Below are 18,487 nucleotides of genomic sequence, written 5' to 3'. Positions count from 1 at the left end.
ATCTTTAAAAAAAAAAAAAAAAAGCTCTCATGCTTGCATGTCTGCTCAAACCAGCATGGACTGATCTGGAAGTACAGCCTCTCTATGTGTCACCATTGTTTCCATCAGTATGCAAAGGTTATAGGCTTCATTAAGTTGGATTAAGTGAACTGCTTGGTTATCTACCTTAACTGCAGATATCCAAGATACCTACTTTCATGCTAACTCTTTGTACATAAAATAAAAGTACTTCAATTAAGAGAAAGAAAAATACTGGTTCACTGAGTTATATAGATCTCCCAAATGTCAATACATTTCTTTATATAGTATTAAAAAAATCATATTAGTTAATCTCATCAGAACCAGTCTTAGCATGAAAGCTTGAAGCATTGGGAAGCTGTCAAGCTCAAAGGTGGGTATAAGTTCTCTAAAATGATAATTTTCACTTGAAAGCTTGAATTTTATCATTGGCAATAGCTTTTTGTTGTTTTTGACGAGACAGGCTTATTTTATTCATTTTCAAGAAAATGTTTCCTGGGGCGCCTGGGTGGCTCGGTCGTTAAGCGTCTGCCTTCGGCTCAGGTCATGATCCCAGGATCCTGGGATTGAGCCCTGCGTCGGGCTCCCTGCTCAGCTGGAAGCCTGCTTCTCCCTTTCCCACTCCCCCTGCTTGTGTTCCCTCTCTCGCTGTGCCTCTCTCCGTCAAATAAATAGGTGGAATCTTTAAAAAAAATAAATATGTTTCACCTTTATAAAAAAAAAAAAAAGAAAATGTTTCCTAAAACACAGATCCAAATAACCTTGGTTTGTCTGTTGGCCATTCTTTCAGGTAAAAATGGTATTCTTTGAAAAAAGTGATATATTTCAGCGCACAACTCAGTTGAACAAGTGTTTCCGTGGGACAACTATATACTTTGGTGTGCAGCAAAAGTGCTTTCTGTGTACTTCCCATTTTATCACAGAATGCTTTTTAAAAATATACTCAAAGGCTGCGATTTATTAAAATCAGTCATTTGTATTGCTTCATCAAGGACATTCTTAAGTGAACTGGCTTATGAGGACATAGCAAGGAAGAAGGCAATAACCACTACTACAGTTTGCTGCCGCTCCCTTGATAGATTCTCCAGTGTTACAGGTTTCACCTTCCGTTGCTTTGCACTGTCATTGCAAATGTCAGCACAGTAACAAAGGCAAATAATGTCTTAAAATTATTTTGAAAATAGTTTTTACTTTGTGGGCCTCTAGAGAATGTCTCAGGGACCCTCTGCGGTCTGTAGACTATACCTTGAGACCTTCTGCTCTAATTGAATAAGATCAACCAGAGTGAGTGTGTAGAGTGAGAAAAGAACGTGCATAGAACTCTGAGGAAAGAGCATGTTTTAGCAGAGGGGAAAATAAAAACCCAACAGGAGGTAAGAGGTATGACAACCTTACAGTATTTGATAATATCAGTAGTTAGCATTTAATAAGTACTTACTTTGTCCCAGGCACTGCTCTCAGTGCTAAACATTGAGTTCTCATAGTAACTTTATGAAGTAGGTGGATATTACAGTCATCCTTGTTTTACAGGTGAAAAAAAGGGAGCATAGAGAAAGTTACGTAGCATGTCCAAGTGACTCAACTAGCAGTGCATACCAAGCAGTCTAGTTCTACTGCCAGAGAGATAGAGGGAGAAAACTAGAAAGAGTATGGCAGTAAGGAAGCTAAGAAAAAAGAGCATTTCATGAGGGAGGGCATGGTCAGTAGTGTAGAATAATGCCGAGTGGTCAGGTAAGATAGAGGACTGAAAAGCATCCATTTGATTTCACAGTAGGGAGATCACTGACAACTTTGGCAAGAGCAGTGCCAATGGAGTGTAGGGACAGAAGCCAGATGAGAGAGGGATGAAGGCTAGGAATGAGTGAGAGTTAGAAGGCTTGAGGAGAGAACTTTTTCCAAGAACTTCACAGTTGTGAGGTGGGAGAGTGCCAGAGGGTAGTAGGGGCAGGGAGAGCTGTTAAAGATGAGAAGAACTTGAGCGTGTTTAAGTCTGACGAGAAGAAAGAAATAGTGAGGCAGAAGATAATAGAAAAAAAGAGGAATAAATAGAATAAAATTTCTGATCAGGAAGAGAATGGATCTGAAGCACAGGGATCTTAGTTTATAGAGTGATTCTGTGCCAAAAGTTGAAGGGGTTCCCTTCTCTTAGCCAAGATGCTTAAGAATCTGAGCTATTTCCACTTCCTTCTTCTTCCTCCTTGTATCTTCCACTGCTGTAACTCACTACTCTCTCTAGAGTCTCTATTCTACTGGAATTTCTTTGGTGAAGATTACCACAGATCTCCCAAGTTGCCAAATCCAGTGGATATTGAAATCCTTGTCTTACTTGATCTCTGCCTCATTTGATAACGACTCTATCTCTGGCCTTCCTGTCCTCTAAATGTACCTTTTATGCTAGTATTTCCCAGGATCCTGACCTTGGTTTTCTTCTCAATTTGTGTTCCTTTCTTGTTAAAATCACCCCCACCCCCACGATTTTAGCTACCACCTATATTCTCATTCTCTTGCTCTCTTTTTTCTTTCTCAGATCTGTGTCTGTGTGTCTTAAGCCCCTTTCCAAGTTTATTTGCCTACTAGACAGTTCCATTCAATGTCCCATGGGCACTTCAAATTCAGCATAACACAATTCATCTATCACTCCCAAATTTGCTTTCTTGTCTTATGCTCTACTTGGTTTGGACACTATAATCAACTTAGTTTCCCAAGCCAGAAGGAACGCTTGACTCTTTCTTTTCTTTTGCCTTCTACATCTGTTCAGTCACCAAGTGCTGTTAATTTTACCTCCTCCACATATCTTGAGTCTGTCCTTTCCTTTCCACTTCTATAGCCTTAGTTCAGTGCTTTATCACTTATAGCATGGAGTTTTTACAGTGGCCTTTAACTGATGACACTCCTTTATTAATATACAAATCTATTTATCTCTTCTCCACCCCGGCCTGAAGCCTTCCAATGACTATCCGTCAACTATAGGATAAGGTTCATGCTTAGCATAACATAACAAGGCACCTGTGATCTGGTCTCTAATTCTCTGTATAGTTTTTTCTCCTGCCACTATTGCCAGCCCCGAACTTGTACATTGCATATTTCTCTAAGCATACTTTCTTTTTTTTCTTTTTTTTTTTTAAAGATTTTATTTGTCGAAGAGAGCAAGAGAGAGAGTGCGCATGAGTGGGGGGGGGTGGTGCGCGGGGAGCAGAGGGAGAAGCAGACTCCCCGCTGAGCAGGGAGCCCAATGCGGGGCTCCATCCCAGGACCCTGGGATCATGACCTGAGCTGAAGGCAGACGCTTAACCAACTGAGCCACCCAGGAACCCCTAAGCATACTTTGTTTCTTAGCTCTGCTTTAATACATGCTGTTGCAGCTGCCTGAATGTCTTTTTTACTTTCTCCTCTTTCCACCCTACAGAAGCCACTCAAATTTTTAATGTGATTGGATTAAGAATTCAGTTGCAAAGGGAAAGGAGTTTTGGAATCTGTTTTCTGTGGGACTCTGCATTTGTGGGACTCTGCATTTCTTGGGGGTACATGTCTTGGTGGAGGATTTTCAAATGCTGCTTGTGTACCTAAGGATTAAATTCTTTAAACAGACTTTATCTGGCCTTAAGAATCTTTATTTAAACATCTTATTCTCTCTCTCTCACTAATAGATAAAATCTTAAAAAGGAGGGGAGCGCCTGGGTGGCTGAGTCAGTTAAGTGTCTGCCTTCGGCTCAGGTCATGATCCCGGGGTCCTGAGGTCAAGCCCCGCATCGGGCTCCCTGCTCCGCGGGAAGCCTGCTTCTCCCTCTCCCACTCCCCCTGCTTGTGTTCCCTCTCTCTCTGTCTCTCTCTCTGTCAAATAAATAAATAAAATCTTTAAAAAAAAATTAATTAAAAAAATAAATAAATAAACAGCTATCTTCTCTCGTGTGTGTGTGTGTGTGTGTGTGTGTGTGTGTGTGGTGGGGAGCATTCAGGTTCAGATATTGTCACTCATTACTCTACCTAATGATATAGCATCCTCATCAGTCTGTATAAGACCTTTCTCTTTTTATTGTATCTTTCCCTTCATTCCCTATTTTGATTTCTTTGATGGTTATTTTTCTTTTTTATATGTAAATTTTGACACTTCATATTTTTCCAGAAATTTATCTGAGCCACTGCTTCCCAACCTAATCATGTTGCTGCACACATAGAAAATAATTTGTGTATTGCACAGTGAGGTATTTGAGGCCAAAGGCTACAGACTAAGGTTACCTGGCTACCACAGGCCCCATGCGTCAGCCTGAGAGCTAAGAGCAGTATCTCAGGATAAATACAGCCCAAATATTTTACTTGCAATGATACACCCAGTTGAGAAGCTTGATCTATACTTTGAAATATATTTGTATATAGTTCATATCCATCAGTGATCTTTCAGTGAATCACGAAGATAGAATTGTTAGTATAGTTCCTGTTTTTGGTATGAAAAAGTAAAGTAGTAAGTAATTTCATCTTAATTAACCCAGGCCTCAGTCAGCTGCTGCCATGTATCTGGAGGACAGAAAAAGGGCAGAATGAAATGATGTCTACAAAGCAGAACAGATACGTTACAATCAGGTTGGGTCACTAGACTCATGTTCCTGGAGTGTCAGGTGGATAGGAGTAGCTTACCATTCATTATAGGCCACTAAATGCCTACTAATTCAGACCTGCAGGCAAAGGGGGAGTCTGGTCTTTCGAATTACTTTAAAACTTGGGCAACAAATTGATCCTGGAGATGACAGAAAAACACAAGATAGATTTGATTTCTCAGTGTCATCCAGCACAGCAATTTTCAAACTATGATGTCAGGAGTCTTTTACACTCTTAAAATTATTAAGGATCCCAGAGAGTTTTATGGATAATATCTACCAACATGGGCTGCTTTAGAAATTAAAATGGAAATTAAAAAAAATAAATTTTTTTTTTTTTTTTTTTTTAAAGATTTTATTTATTTTTTTGACAGAGACACAGAGAGAGAGGGAACACAAGCAGGGGGAGTGGGAGAGGGAGAAGCAGGCTCTCCGCTGAGCAGGGAGCCCGATGTGGGGCTCGATCCCAGGACCCTGGGATCATGACCTGAGCCGAAGGCAGACGCTTAACGACTGAGCCACCCAGGCGCCCCCAAAAAAATAAATTTTATTAGTTCATTTATAAATGACAATAAATTGATTGTATTGGTAATAGAACTAATGTTTCATGAAAAATATTTTCCAAAACAAAAAAAAGTGAGAATAATAGCATTATTTTACATTTTTATAAGTCTCTTTATTTTTTTTAAGATTTTATTTATTTATTTGACAGAGAGAGACACAGTGAGAGAGGGAACACAAGCAGGGAGTGGGAGAGGGAGAAGCAGGCTTCCCACTGAGCAGGGAGCCCGATGTGGGGTTCGATCCCAGGACTCTGGGATCATGGCCTGAGCCGAAGGCAGACGCTTAATGACTGAGCCACCCAGGCGCCCCTATAAGTCTCTTTAGTACTTGGCAGCTGTATTCTCATGTCAGCTCCTGCATTCAGTCTATTGCAATGTCATGTAACCCATGGAAAATTCCACTGTACGCTCATGAGAGAATGAGAGACAGAAGAATGATTCTGAAGTTATAGAATTATTATGAGTGTGTTTGGACCTTGCAGACCTCCTGAAAGGGTCTCTGAGACCCTGGGAGTCTCTATGGCATGCTTTGATAAGTGCCTATCTAACAGAAAGGATGAATACCTAATTTCACTTTCTTCATTTAGGTGATTCATTAAATACCTAAATAAATCTATATATATAATTTTTTTATCAGAAAAAATTCTTTTGCAATGGTAAGTCCTTATTTATGGTTTTGTGCTTCACACTGAAGCACAAAATAGGTGCTCCATAAATATTTGTCAAATAGATAAATTTTCTTAGGTCTGTATGTGTATAACTGTAACTGACTAGCTGCCAGTGACTTTGTCTTTCACTGCACTCTGTGAACAAATAAGGTCAGGATATGAGCTAATTACAACTCTAGGATATTAAGTCCATTCCAAGGTCCAGATAATAAAAAAAATTATCTTGGCTTCACCTAGGTGAGCAGGGTACAAACCTGTCCCTGTTGTATGAAATAAGATTCCTTGCTCTTCTTGCCTTATGCCAGAGATACCATCAGGGGAACCAAGACTGAACTGTTTCTTGTAAAAATAATAATAACTGCCTTTAAAAAATAATAATAATAATAATAGCAGCTGCCTTTTAATGAATGTTTACTAAATATCAGGTACTGGGTTAGGCATGGATCATGTCATTTCATTTTTTAAAATAGCCCTGTGAGGTAGATATTATCTCCATTCTATAGGTGAGTAACTCACAAAGTCTCGTAGCTGGTAAAATCTAACTCGGGGCCTTTAATCACCTGACTGCTTCTGAATTGAGGAAGAGCCCAGGATCAAGGAGCAAGAGTAGGAATTGGAAAAGCTGTTTTTGTTATTGGATGTACCTCTTCCTATAATTAATGTAGATGAGAGAAGACAGTGCTTTCATCTCTCATATAGCACAAACTCAAAAGCAAAGAATGACTGACTTAATTACTTCTCTGGATGCTGATCAATCCTGGGTCCAAACTGAGTTCCAACAGAGCAAGGCTAGGATTTGCAAGACCTGTCACTTGTCAGTTCCTGAGCAACTACTGAGCACAGACACAGAAGCTTGGTAAATACAAAAACAGTATTCCCTGTATATTCTGTGTTCATAAGGAGTTTAAACGTGAGATGGGGTGCTAAAATATTTGTACACAGAATAATATATCAGGAAATATCAATTAAAGTATCTACTAGTGTTGGCCTTTGAATGAAACTTCTGCACCACCTGTTGTGAAAGGACAGAATAGATTACAGATGTGGCTACCTTTGTGCTCTGAATAAATATTTCTCCATGGCTCAGGAACTTTGATGATAAGAGTAAAAGAAGTTTTCACAGAGGAAGATAATAAAGTTTCTTATTCTCAGTCCCTCCCTTAGAGATAAATTCTGGATTCAAATGCAGATCAAGAAAATAGGTCAAGAGCACTCCATCTTATGCCTCCCAGTCACAATTTCATCTTGGGACTCCTTAAGATGCTAAGAGAACTAAAACTGGTTTTGACTTATCCTGAAAGTGACTATATAGAGCTTTTCCTAGAGTTAATGCTCACAGAAATTTATAGTTGTGGAGAAGAGAGATCTTTCTTTCTCTTTCTCTCTGTCTCTCTCTCTCTTTCAGTAGGCTCCACGCCCAGTGTGGAGCCCAGTGCGGGGCTTGAAGTCACAACTCTGAGAGCTAGAGTCGGATGTTTAACTGACTGACCCACTGAGATACCCCTCTTTTTTTTTTCCCCAAGATTTTTTTTTCTTTTTAGAGTAAACTCTATGCCCAACATGGGGCCTGAACTCACAACCGAGATCAAGAGTTGCGTGCTCTACCAACTGAGCCAGCCAGGTGCCCCAAGAGAGATCTTTCTTGAACCAAAGAACAGTTCCTTAATTTTCAAAGATCTACAAGTTAAAAACTAATTAAAATCAATGATAACACCATGGAATCATAGATATAGAAAAAAATCTTAGGAATCATCTCATTACTTCTTCTAGATGATGAAACCAAGAAGCAAGAGTTAAGTGACTTGACTAAGTTTATATGGCTTATTAGTGGTAGATTTGGGAATAGAACTGAATACTAACAGGTAATTTATTTCTCACCCTTCCTAATTTCCTTCTTTCAGGCTACTGAAAGTTCTAAGTATTTACATAATCTTTTTTTTTTTTTTTTATAAGATTTATTTATTTATTTATTTGAGAGAGACAGAACAAAGGGAGTAGGAGGGAGAAGCAGATTCCCGCGGAGCAGGGAGCCCAATGTGGGGCTCGATCCCAGGACCCTGCGATCATGACCTGAGCTGAAGGCAGCCTCTCAACGGACTGACCCACCCAGGCGCCCCTACATAATCTTTTGATTAGGTAGGAAGGTGACCAAGACCTAGGATATTTGTATTTAGGAAGAGCACAGTCTCAGTTCTACTGGGCCCTCCAATTAAGATCTTCTTGATCTTTTGTTGTAAGGAAAACTACCATTTATTAAGCATCTTGTTTGTGCCATGGTCTTCATAATACATTGTCTCATTGAATACGTATAAAGTTTTTATAAAGTAGACCAGTGCTTCTAACATTTTAATATGCATATGAAGATCACCAGCAGATCCTGTTAATGCAGATTTTGATTTTGCAGGTCTGGGATGGGGTTTGAGATTCTGCATTTCCAAAAGGCTTGCAGAAAAAACCAATAATGCTTTTGGTTTGTGGCCCTTATATTGAGTAGCAAGGATAGTGATATTATCTTCATCTTATAGATGAAAAAACAGACTTACAGAGGTTAAGTAAATTTCCCACGTTCCTACGGGCAGTAGGTGTTAGACTGGTAAATAAAATAGGTTTGACCTAGGTCTTTCTGACTCTAAAGCTCAAGATGTGATTAGGGAAGCCAGGAAAAAATGGAAATAGAGCTTATGTTCTAATTTTTTTTTAAAGATTTTATTTATTTGAGAGAGAGTGAATGAGATACAGAGAGTATGAGAGGGAGGAGGGTCAGAGGGAGAAGCAGACTCCCCGCTGAGCAGGGAGCCGGATCCGGGACTCTATCCCAGGACTCCAGGATCATGACCTGAGCCGAAGGCAGTCGCTTAACCAACTGAGCCACCGAGGCGCCCTCTAATATTTCTTAAACAGGTCACTTCTCAAGGAGTCAATGGCAGAATCCAGGACTAAATAAAAAAGTCCTAGTTCCCAGCCAAGTGTTTTCCCTTTTGCCTCCCATCAGTCCCCTAATCAGGATCTTTCCTTCGTGCTTATTAGCAAACCATATTTAGAATTGGCTTTGGATTTTTCTCATTACAGGTTTATTGCCAAACCCTGTGCACTCCATGTTGGCATCCAGGACAGTGGTCCCTATCAGGCCCAACCCAATGCCATCCTTGAAAAGGTGTTCGTATCTATTACCAAGGTAAGTGGGCAAAGAAACAGGAAGATTCATGTGAGGGGTTGCTCCGCAGGGCAGGGGAGGATAGAAGGCAAGTATCTCCAAGGGTAGGGATAGAATGGGTAGTTCATATAACTATAAGGAGAGCTTTATCCCTCAAGGAAATACCTTTGGGTCAGAATCCCTTAAATCAAGTTTACATACATTTGAATTTTAGACCTAGTAGCTACCACAACCCTGCCCTCCCCAAACACACATCATATCTTGATTTTGTTTATCCCTGCTCCAGCTTCTCTCATTATCTAGTTACATAATCAAAATGAGGGTACGATAGCCTTGGCAGTTGGGTTTTTAATAGTTTTTTTGACTCAGCTTGGGCTGGAGGGAGACGACCAAAAAAGGAGGTATATAAAAGTAAAGGTCTTTGATAATGTAAAATAAGACTTCTTACTAAAAATGAGTTTTGGGATGAAACCTAGAAAGATAAACATCCCTTAAACTGCTGTTGCTACCCCTCCTTTGTCACTCAGCTAGTCAAAGGGATTTAATGAGAGGGTAGAAGAAAAAGGGATATTCTGACTCTGTTCATACATCTACAGTATCCTGATGAGAAGAGGCTGGAGGGCCTGTCAAAGCAACTGGACTGGGATGTCCGAAAGATCCAATGCTGGTTTCGTCATCGGAGGAATCAGGACAAGCCTCCAACGCTCACTAAGTTCTGTGAAAGCATGTAGGTGTGCATAGGGAGGTGGGGAGTGAGAAGAAGGATAGGGTGTGACCAGACTGAGGTTTTCTTTTGTTAGGACAGTAGTCAATGGATGTAGAGGGCTAACTCAAATTATTATAGGCAGGAAAGAAGAGAACTGGAAGACTGGTCACCCTTAGTGTCTTGAATGTGCTTGCCACTAAGCTACATGTTGTAGTTCCATGTTGTTCCCTTTTCCCAAATAGATTGGGAGTACGTTCCTGTAACTGCACTCATGTAGGTAAATAGGCACACCCCTGTCCACCTTGGTAGAGATAGTACCAGCTTGCTCTACATTGACATTTTGGTGGGAAACATCCCTTTTCTGGACATGCTATACTTCATTTCACTGGGTTTTTACTAATTATCCTCTGGACACAGAACACAATTTATCATTGTCACGCAAGAAAAAAAATTAGGCACTATCATTAGGGAGTGTATGGAAGAAAAGTTGATTAAAGTTGATTAAAAAGTTGATTAAAGCCAGTATACACTTGTGGAAATCTTTTAAAAAGAGCTGGAAGATGTCTCTTATCATTTTGGCTTTTTAGGTAACAGTATTTGTCCCTATTCTGGGAACTTCTCCTCCATTTTTTTTTAAAGATTTTATTTATTATTATTATTATTTTTTAAGTAAACTCTATGCCCAATGTGGTGCTCAAACTTAGAATTCTGAGATCCAGAGTCACATGCTCTACCGACTGAGCCAGCCAGGTGCCCCTCTGGGAACTTACCGTATTTCTCACCCATAATTACTTACCTCCAAGTCTGCTGTCTAAACTTCCTCAGCCTCAAAGACTTTCTTTTGAGTGAATATTCATCTAACCTCTATTCTTTGCCCACCCAGGTGGAGATTCACTTTCTATTTATGTATATTCTGCTACGGAATTAAATTTCTGTGGTCGGTAAGTCTAAACTCTCTCTGGTCCTCTCTTGAATTCTAATCATGCCTACATCTCTAGAGGTAAAAGTTAAATGCCATTAGTTCTTTATTTTCCCCCTCCCGTTTTATTTTTTCTATAATGCCTACAGCCCAGGTTTATATGCTAAATAGATGGTCTTCTGTCTGGCGTCTGACTTCAGTAACTTCATAACTTTACTGTTTCTCCCCTTATTTGGGGGAGATAATAGTAATAATTGTAATAGCGTAGTATAATGGTATAGTATTGATTAAATCAGCATAGTCTGTGATGGTTTATAAAGCATTTGACAAAAATTCTGTAACCCTTTAACCCTTTAAAAGTGGATAAAACAGGTATTATTCCTGCTTTTCAGTTAATTATCAAAGTCGAAGAATTTCAGGCTTTTTGATTCCTGATTCCATGGTGGTTGGTTTTTTGGTGGTTTTTTTGGTTGTTTGTTTGTTTCACTGTACCATACTATTTTCCTCTAAATGTTATAATTAAAGTGTCAAAATACATGAAGTAAAAAGAGGCAGAACTGAAGGAGTGGAATAGACAAATACCATGGTTGGTGATTTTAATACTCTTCTTTCAGTAGTTGACTAAAATGACCAGACAAAAAATTACTAAGGATGTAGATTTGTACAACACACTTAACCAATCTGACCTAATTGACATTAGAGAACACTATGCCAGCAGCTGAAGAATATATATAATCTTCAAGTATACATGGAACATGAATTAAGACAGACCATATGCTAGGCCATAAAATAAGTCTCAGTAAATTTTATTATATTTTATTTTTTAATTTTTTTAAAATATTTTATTTATTTGACAGAGAGAGACACAGCAAGAGAGGGAACACAAGCAGGGGGAGTGGGAGAGGGAGAAGCAGGCTTCCTGCCGAGCAGGGAGCCCGATGTGGGGCTCGATCCCAGGACCCTGAGATCATGACCTGAGCTGAGGGCAGATGCTTAATGACTGAGCCACCCAGGCACCCCAAGTCTCAGTAAATTTTAAAATTTTGAACTCTTACAAGATATGTTCTCTGACCATAATGGAATTAAGTTAAAAATAATGAGATATCTAGAAAACATTTGCAAGTTAAACTCTTCTAAATGACCCATGGATCAAACAAGAAATCACAGGGGTAATTAGAAAATATTTAATTGAATGATGCTGAAAACCCAACACACCAAAACTTGTGGGATGCAGCTAAAGCCTGCTTAGAGGGAAATTTATAGCTTTAAATATTTATATTAGAAAAGAAGAAAGCTTTAAAATCAATGATAATAAGTTTTTAAGATCCGGAGCAAGAAGAGCAAAGTAACCCCAAAGTAAGTTAAAGGAAAGAAATAACCAAAAAAAAGTAAAAAGTTAATGAAATATCATAGACCTGTACCCCTGTAACAAATAATACATTATGTTAGTTAATTGAATTTAAATTTTTAAAAAATAAATTAATAAAAAAAAGAATGAAATAGGCATTAGACAAACAATGGAGAAAATTGATAAAGCCAAAAGCTGGCTCTTTTTAAGGTTTAATTAAAACTGTTAAAGAAGAACCATGAGAGACAATGGACTCTGAAAAACAAACTGAGGGTTCTAGAGGGGAGGGGGTTGGGAGGATGGGTTAGCCTGGTGATGGGTATTGAGGAGGGCACGTTCTGCATGGAGCACTGGGTGTTATGCACAAACAATGAATCATGGAACACTATATCTAAAACTAATGATGTAATGTATGGGGATTAACATAACAATAAAAAAAATTAAAAAAAAAACATTGGATATGTATGTAAAATTCACTGTTAAGAGTAAATAAATAGAAGTCATATTCTTCAAAAAAAATAAAAATAAATAAAAAAATAAAACTGTTAAACCCCTAGAAAAAAAAAAGAGAAAACAAATGATCGATGTCAAGGAGAAAAAGGGACTCTTATTATAGATCCTGTTGATGTTGAAAGGATAATGACAATATTATGAATAATTTAATAGTAGTAGATTCAACAACTTAGATGAAATAGACAAATTCCTTAAAGGACTTAATTGAAACTCCATTAGAGATAATTATTTTTGACTTTTGAATCTTTGGCATGGAGATCTCTCTCTCTCTGTTGTCAGTGGAATCATTGTCTTCCCACGTCCCTATTTCCTATATCCTAGATGTTGATGTTTCCAAAAACTATCCTAGAGCTCTCCCTGCTCTTATTTACCTCAAAGTATGGTTTTTCTATTTGTAATAACACTTTCTTGCTCTAGAAGAAAAACCTAGCCATTTATTGACCCTTTAAGGACCCATAAATTCCGTCAAGAAGGGTGAAGGATTCCCTTTTCTTCCCCATCTCTCTTGTGCTCCTAGCATAGAGAAAGGGATTTATAGGTGAGCCAGGGTTGAATCCTAAAGGCTGACCTGGATTATCTGTTTTCTCTTAGTCACCGTGGTTCTGGGACATCCGACAGTGCTGGCATAGCTATCCATATCAGGTACGATCTGAGCCCTTTCAAGACAGGGGCCTTATGTATGTGTGGAAGGTACGGTAGGCAGGGCAGTCTTAGGGCAGATGGCACGTTTTCTTGGTATTCTTGAGGGATTAGGGGCTGAGTCTCTTTGAGTCAAATATTCAGGGTATCTATTTCTGGGGCCCCTGTAACAGTGAAATCCAGCCATCTTTTTTGTTCCAGATTCCCTATTATATTCACCCTAATTGGGTGGAAAGAAAAGCAGCTTCCTGGTACTTAATGAGACTCTTTCTGGTTCAGGTGTTCAGGTGTCCTTTTTGAATCAAGGGTAACTTGGAGTCCCTTAAAAGCATCTTAGTTCTAATCTATACTAGAAAAATATCAGGGGGCTGCTAACAGGGTAGAAGAAGAGAAGACCTGAGTGTCTTAAATCCCCTGAAAAGCACTAATTGTCCAGAATTCTAGACACACTGATTTGATTGTGCTATCGTATGTGATAACGTTATCTGACCTCTAAAGGTACCAGCTGAAAATGTGTATGTGGAGGGGCAGAGGGAAGAGGCTTAATTCTCCACACCAATCCACAGTCTGTTAGCTATTACAGATCTTGGAAGATGATGGGGAGAAAGGATGTCTAATAATTTGGGGTATTGGTCCTCTGAGACAGAGAAAGTTGCAGAGATGGAATGAATTTTTGACTAGCTGGTATTCCAACTACTCCTTTCCTCTCTTCCAGCCTCTCACAAGTGGGCTTTATTACTATTATATCATGGAATTGGCCTTCTATTGGTCTCTTATGTTTTCTCAGTTTACAGACATTAAACGAAAGGTAAGGACACTGGCTCCCCTCAGCTCTAATTGATTGCACCCTCCTCCTTTCTAGCAGCCACCATTACTGCTATTGTGGGTTCTCTGCCCTGCTTGGGACCACAAAAGAAGGAGAAAGTAGGTTGGATGAGACTGTTAGCTCTTGGTAATGTTCTCAGAAATGAGACTTGACTAATGATGAATTAAGTATATTTGAGGCATTCAGGGCAGCCCAGGATAAGAACGGTTAACCAGCCAAAAAGCATACACTTTTCCTTAGTTTTCTCTAAGGCTCTTACATATATAAAGCTCTGGAAATTAGTCAGAACTTAGGGATAGCAAGGCCTCATCTAGGAAAAGGACTGCTTTCAAAAAAGCAAGATCTGGCTTTTGTTTTGCATTGGAGATCCTTGTTCTCGCTCTGTTCTCCATTCTTGGTAACTCCACCTACTCAAAGAATGTCAACTGGAAAGGGTTTTAGATGACTTATTTTACTGTTTTCTTGCTATTGTTTAGGAAACAAAGATTCAGAGAAGTGAGAGTTGACTCGCCCACATAGTGACAAAGTTGGAAATGACTTAAGTTTTTTATAAGCAGACAGAAAGGGCAGAATCTTCACTTTTTATTGGTATGCATCTGTAACAATGTGGTTCCAGCAGCTCTAACTTTAATCTGTCACTAACTCATGATTATCTTTGGTGACGAAAATCAGGGTTAGCATTTATGGGAATCAATTGACACTAATCTGGGTTATTAGTTGTTGTATAATCTAGAAGCCCAATCCTCAGTTCAGATGCCTTTCACTCTCCAATGGTCAGGAGACACAGGTCCCCTTATTAAAAATTTATTTTTAAACACAACACATATAAAAAGGTTTGTAATATATATGTGGGTTTTAAAACATACTAGAACATGTACTTGTGAACCCATCCCCAGCTCAAGAACTACAACCTACCATTGTATCTATGTGGAGAGCACAGACTTCTCATCCTTGTTTCTCTGACCCAAATTCACCTGCCTTCTCCCATCCTCTGTCCCTCAGTGGGCTGAGAAGTATTTATTAGACATGTCTGATAATAGGTATTTAAAGATTTCTCTGAGTTTAACCTTGGCATTTGAACCCAAGAGGAAAATAGAGCTTTAAATCTGAAAGCAGAAGGTGCTTACAGTTAAGATAGATTATTTAGCATTTCTCTGAAACTTTTTAGAAGAGTTTAGCTTCACCCCTCCACAAACCTCTCCTGTTAGGTCCGTTTGGTTGAAATTTCCTTCATCAGAACAGTCTTAGAATCTCAAAGGTACCGCTTTTGGTGTGATTACCACCTGGGAAATTATTTCCAAGTGTCAGGTCAGCATACATGGTCTACATATTCTGCAGCGTCCAAACAAAATTGTTATTTTCTGTGCTTTGAGCTATATTAACATAGATTATGGGTCAGTTACTGGTGTAGAGTTTTGGGTCAAATGCTAGGGTGCTCCATAAGGGAGAGTTTAAAACAAAATAGAACCTCTATGTCCTTGCCTTTACCCGCCTCTTCTATTTCTGTTCCATCCTAGGACTTCCTGATCATGTTTGTGCATCACTTGGCCACCATTGGGCTCATCACCTTCTCCTACATCAACAACATGGTTCGGGTGGGAACTCTGGTCATGTGTTTACATGATGCCTCAGACTTCTTGCTGGAGGTAAGGACCGCCGCCCCCTCCATCCTCTCTTTCCTCATTATTCCTCTTTCTCTCCTTTTCTTCCTATCTGAGAATTGGCTTTATCCCCAACTCAGTTCTTTTTCTTCCCCCACCCCCCAATTCAGTTCTTCTCTTCCTTTCTCCAGGCAGCCAAACTGGCCAATTATGCCAAATACCAGCGTCTCTGTGACACCCTTTTTGTGATCTTCAGTGCAGTTTTTGTGGTTACTCGTCTAGGAATCTACCCATTCTGGTAAGTGTTAGGGCCATGGAGCAGTGGTCAGTATGTATCTAATGATACCTTTTGCCAATTTAGGGAACAGGCCACCAAAAAACCCTATTGCCCTGCCTTATCCTGGGCCTAACCTGACCCCTTATGGACTCTCACGGGACCTTACTTCCCTTGCACAGTATTTTTAGGAAGATGTGATCCAGACTGAGAACATCCAACTCACTTGCCTGTGGCTTTCCAGACTCCCCTCTGAGGAACAAGCCCTCCTTTGATGCCTAAGTAATTCCTTTGCCTTCTTTTGCATTGATTGCAAAACTCTCAGGCTCTTCTTATTTTCCTGCTCTTATACCCTCCCCCACCATAACCAACACACACACCACTCACACTTCTACACTCACTGCTTTCTGTACAAAGACAATGACTGTAGGTTGGAGATTCTCCTTAGTCTGAGGGAATCAACTACCAACTGTCCTATCTGTGCCTAAGAATCTGAGTAATGACTAGGATTATGATTAAAATTGCTGCCCCGGTTTTGTGAAACTCTTCATATTTGAAACGATTAATGGTAGGACTTAATCCATCAGTTTCTGAGATTTACATATCTTTCCCTGCCTTTTAAGATAGAAAACTTCATAGGCCCCCTTTCTTTATCTTTTCTCACTGTGGATGAATATCCCTGGCATTTCAACTGTTAGAATGTATAGAGAGAACATACTGGGTTCTGCTTCCTAGGGAACTGAGCTTTATTCATATCTACCTAGCTTTGACTCTAGAATCTCACCACTGGCCTCTTCTTCTAGGATTCTGAACACGACCTTCTTTGAGAGTTGGGAGATGATCGGGCCTTATCCCTCCTGGTGGCTCTTCAACGGCCTTCTCCTGATCCTGCAGGTTCTACATGTCATCTGGTCCTACCTAATTGTGCGAATTGCTTTCAAAGCTTTGATCCGAGGAAAGGTGAGGAGGAAAGATGGCTTCTTTCTTTGGGGCTGGGTAGCAAGATAGATAGTACTCAGTAGACCTTCTCTAGCTTAGTGAGCCACAGCTACTCAAGCACACCCAGCTGAAAGCTTAGGACTCCAGAGTTTTCACCTTTTCTCTAAGTGTTGAGCCTGTTAAGACATGACTTAGAGGGGTACCTTGCTGGCTTAGTCAGTAGAGCATGTGACTCTTGATCTCTGGGTTGTGAGTTGGGGCCCCACGTTGGGTGTAGAGATTACTAAAAAAAAAAAAAAAGAAAGAAAGACACAGATGCAGGAGGAAGGATCTGCCTTCCTCGTGTCCCTTAGGAATGACTATGTTAAATAATGAACAGTATTACATTTCGAGATGACCTCACCCATTTCCTACCCCTTACCTACCTACTTCAGTGCATTTCATATTTTTGTTTTTTAGCACAGAAAAACTCTAAACTATGAACTGTATAAAAGCAGCCGTGTTTGATTGCCTAAGAATGGCATGGTAGTTCGCAAGCCACCCCAAGATGATCACACTGTGATGTTCAAGATATGGGGCTAAGTACTGGCCTCATCCCACTGTTGAATGAGGTGGTGATCCTAAATGAGATAGGTATTTAGGGTTTCAAATACCCACCTTACGCTGAGAGCCCAAAAATACAAAGAAAGGGGTCATTTAATGATCAAACTCATAGCTGAAGTGTGCAAATTCTGAATCAGTCAGGTGGGGATTTGCCCGTGGGCTAGGGATTCAGCCTTCAGCAATACAGAGCGCTGGCGGGTGGGGGTGGGGGGGTGGGGCTCTCTGCCAGAGGAGACACTGAGTCTAGGAGAGAGGAATGGAATGCAACCCAGGCATATATGATCTGTTGTGTCCCTGTTCCTTATGGCTGCAACTGGTTTTAGAACTTGCTCAGCGTGCCTGTGCATCCTGCTGTAGCTTCTGGGCTACTGGACATCTCTCTTCTCCCCTGCTTTTCTTTCCTGACCAGGTGACCTATCCAGGAAGGATTAGACCCAGATTCTGTACCCTCCACTCTTTTCTCACCTCCTTCCTTTTTTCTATGCCTGGTGGGAGTTGGACAGTTTCATCTCTTGCATGTAAGTGTATCTGTGCTTCTAGCGTTCAGTAAAGCACGTCTGTCTGAATGTGTCTCTCTTCCTTCCTGCTTTCCTTCCTGTCCCTGTGTTGTCTCCCAGCATGCCTCTCTCCTGACCCTGTGGGGCCACTGTTGACTGGAGCTCAAGTTGCCAGATTCTTGTTCGTAAATGGAGGCAAGAGTTGAGTCTACTCTTTATATTTTCCCCTTTTTGAGCCTCCTTTTACCTCAAATCTAGATAGACTCTGCCCTCTGGTAGAAACTTCCTAAAGGTCAGGTAATCACTTGCTTGGGTTCAGAGGTCAGCAGCTGCAATAAACCAGTCTTAGAGCTAACCAAAGCAAGTGCCCCACGCCTTGGCAACAGCCTTTGTAGCTCTGTTCCTTTCTCACCCCCCTCTCTCCTTTACTTTTTCTTTTCTTTCTTTTTTTTTTTTAAAGATTTTATTTATTTATTTGACAGAGAGAGACACAGCGAGACAGCAAGAGAGGGAACACAAGCAGGGGGAGCAGGAGAGTGAGAAGCAGGCTTCCCACCGAGCAGGGAGCCCAATGTGGGGCTCGATCCCAGGACCCTGGGATCATGACCTGAGCCGAAGGCAGACGCT

The 18,487-nt window shown here is 40.2% G+C and overlaps 1 protein-coding gene across 5 annotated transcripts in view; it reads left to right on the top strand.

Moving 5' to 3' along the window:
- Nucleotides 1–18,487, top strand: part of CERS5 (ceramide synthase 5) — a 29,485-nt gene that overhangs the window by 9,245 nt on the left and 1,753 nt on the right. Inside the window, exons 2-10 of one of the 5 annotated variants that reach the window (XM_036098943.2) lie at nucleotides 8,911–9,016; nucleotides 9,592–9,722; nucleotides 10,585–10,642; nucleotides 13,073–13,123; nucleotides 13,836–13,928; nucleotides 15,464–15,592; nucleotides 15,739–15,845; nucleotides 16,625–16,781; nucleotides 17,773–17,881. In XM_036098943.2, the coding sequence (XP_035954836.1) occupies nucleotides 8,911–9,016; nucleotides 9,592–9,722; nucleotides 10,585–10,642; nucleotides 13,073–13,123; nucleotides 13,836–13,928; nucleotides 15,464–15,592; nucleotides 15,739–15,845; nucleotides 16,625–16,781; nucleotides 17,773–17,881 (941 nt within the window). Of the gene's footprint in view, nucleotides 1–8,910; nucleotides 9,017–9,591; nucleotides 9,727–10,584; nucleotides 10,643–13,072; nucleotides 13,124–13,835; nucleotides 13,929–15,463; nucleotides 15,593–15,738; nucleotides 15,846–16,624; nucleotides 16,782–17,772; nucleotides 17,882–18,487 lie in introns of those variants that run through there. The other 4 variants (XM_036098942.2, XM_036098946.2, XM_036098944.2 and 1 more) reach the window with 4 other exon arrangements.

This window comes from Halichoerus grypus, chromosome 6 (genome assembly GCF_964656455.1).
Source record: "Halichoerus grypus chromosome 6, mHalGry1.hap1.1, whole genome shotgun sequence".
Classification (NCBI taxonomy): Eukaryota; Metazoa; Chordata; class Mammalia; order Carnivora; family Phocidae; genus Halichoerus; species Halichoerus grypus.
Note: the sequence above shows the minus strand (reverse complement) of the source record. Positions and strands in the feature narration are given on the sequence as shown.